Raw genomic sequence first — 1,408 nt, forward strand, 5'->3', positions numbered from 1 at the left:
TTATTATTATTATTACAGGCAGAGTGTACGGGAGCAGTGAGCCCATGCACACAGACCACCGCCTACAGAGGAAAAAGCGCAAGTTGATTCACTGGGAAAACGCGATCGCTGATGAGTATGTGGCTCATAGAATCCCGTGAGTTCTTTCTTCTGTTTAACCTCTATATGTATATATAATCCACGAGAGCGAAATAGAGAATCAGTATATTCATCTACAGGGTGATCAAAAAAAATCTGTACAAATGTTTTGTTAATATTTTCCTCCACACTGAAGTTTTGCGCTTCAACATTTGGAAGTCAAAAGGAATTTGTCTAATATTCATAGAAAAATCCACAGAACAGTTCTGCTCTATATAGCGCGTTAAAAAACAACCCATTTTCAGCTATGTCCCCATTTTTGTAGCATGACGCACTGGTTCGCATTAGGGCTACCACTAAAAATCCCAACGATTGCGCCATATTGCAAACTACAGTAGTTTCTCTCAAGTTTCCTTTGCCTGCTGAGATCATGGTTAATATTAGTAAGGAGCAGAAAGCTTTTTGTGTTGAACATTTTTTCACCACCAACTCATTTCGTAAGTTTCGCACAAAGTACGGAAATAATGTTAATGTGCCCTTAAGGCCTTCTTTGATGTTAAGGGTTTAAATGATCCATCAGTTAGGACCTGTAGAGAATCAGAACAAAAAAGTTCCTGACAAAACGACCACTTCAGGCCAAACATTTACCCTTCGCACCCCTTTAAACGTCACCAGGGTGCAGAATTCAGTAGATGAGTCCCATGACTCGTCTGTCGTAGGCAATGTCTGCAGCAATGACTTTCCTACATCTCAACGGTCCGAGTTGTCAAAGGCAGATCTTAATCTACCACTGAACCATTTTTCCGTTCGTGAAGCTATCAGAGGACAGCAAAGTGTTCATGATTCCTCGATAGTCTTGAAAAGCGTGAACTTTTCCTCTATGACATTTTGTTCCTTTGCAAAGCCCATATTCACCTTTCAGGTTATATGAACGTAAACATATGAAATTTCAACATCTACATTCCGCTACTTGGATGAATTGTACATAACAGCTTGCATTTAGAAAAATTAATTCCATCTTTTTAGACAACAAACATTCCTTGTTACCTCAAAAACATCAGTCAGAAGTAAAAGACCTAGGCTTCTGATCTGTAACAAAAAAAGATACAGAAGATTATTTTACCATCATCCATCAAAATGCTCCCATCTTAACCATTTTGCTATAAATATTTATATGACCTTAGAGTGTACATCAGAATAAGATTGAGTATGTATCAAGCTTAAGATTATTATTGTTATATTGTTGCTCTTTTATAATATGCATGTGTTTGTAATCCTGCGTGTGAGTGCATGTTTGTGTGTGTGTGTGTGTGTGTGTGTGTGTGTGTGT

At 38.1% G+C, this 1,408-nt stretch overlaps 1 protein-coding gene across 1 annotated transcript in view; it reads left to right on the plus strand.

The window, feature by feature from the left end:
• Positions 1 to 1,408, plus strand: part of LOC101848446 (transient receptor potential cation channel subfamily M member-like 2) — a gene marked incomplete in the record, with an annotated part of 82,665 nt that overhangs the window by 58,157 nt on the left and 23,100 nt on the right. Inside the window, 1 exon segment of the mRNA XM_013085273.2 lies at positions 19 to 99. Coding sequence (XP_012940727.1) covers positions 19 to 99 — 81 coding nt within the window.

The sequence above is a fragment of the Aplysia californica genome, unplaced genomic scaffold (assembly GCF_000002075.1).
Source record: "Aplysia californica isolate F4 #8 unplaced genomic scaffold, AplCal3.0 scaffold00361, whole genome shotgun sequence".
NCBI classification, from domain to species: Eukaryota; Metazoa; Mollusca; class Gastropoda; order Aplysiida; family Aplysiidae; genus Aplysia; species Aplysia californica.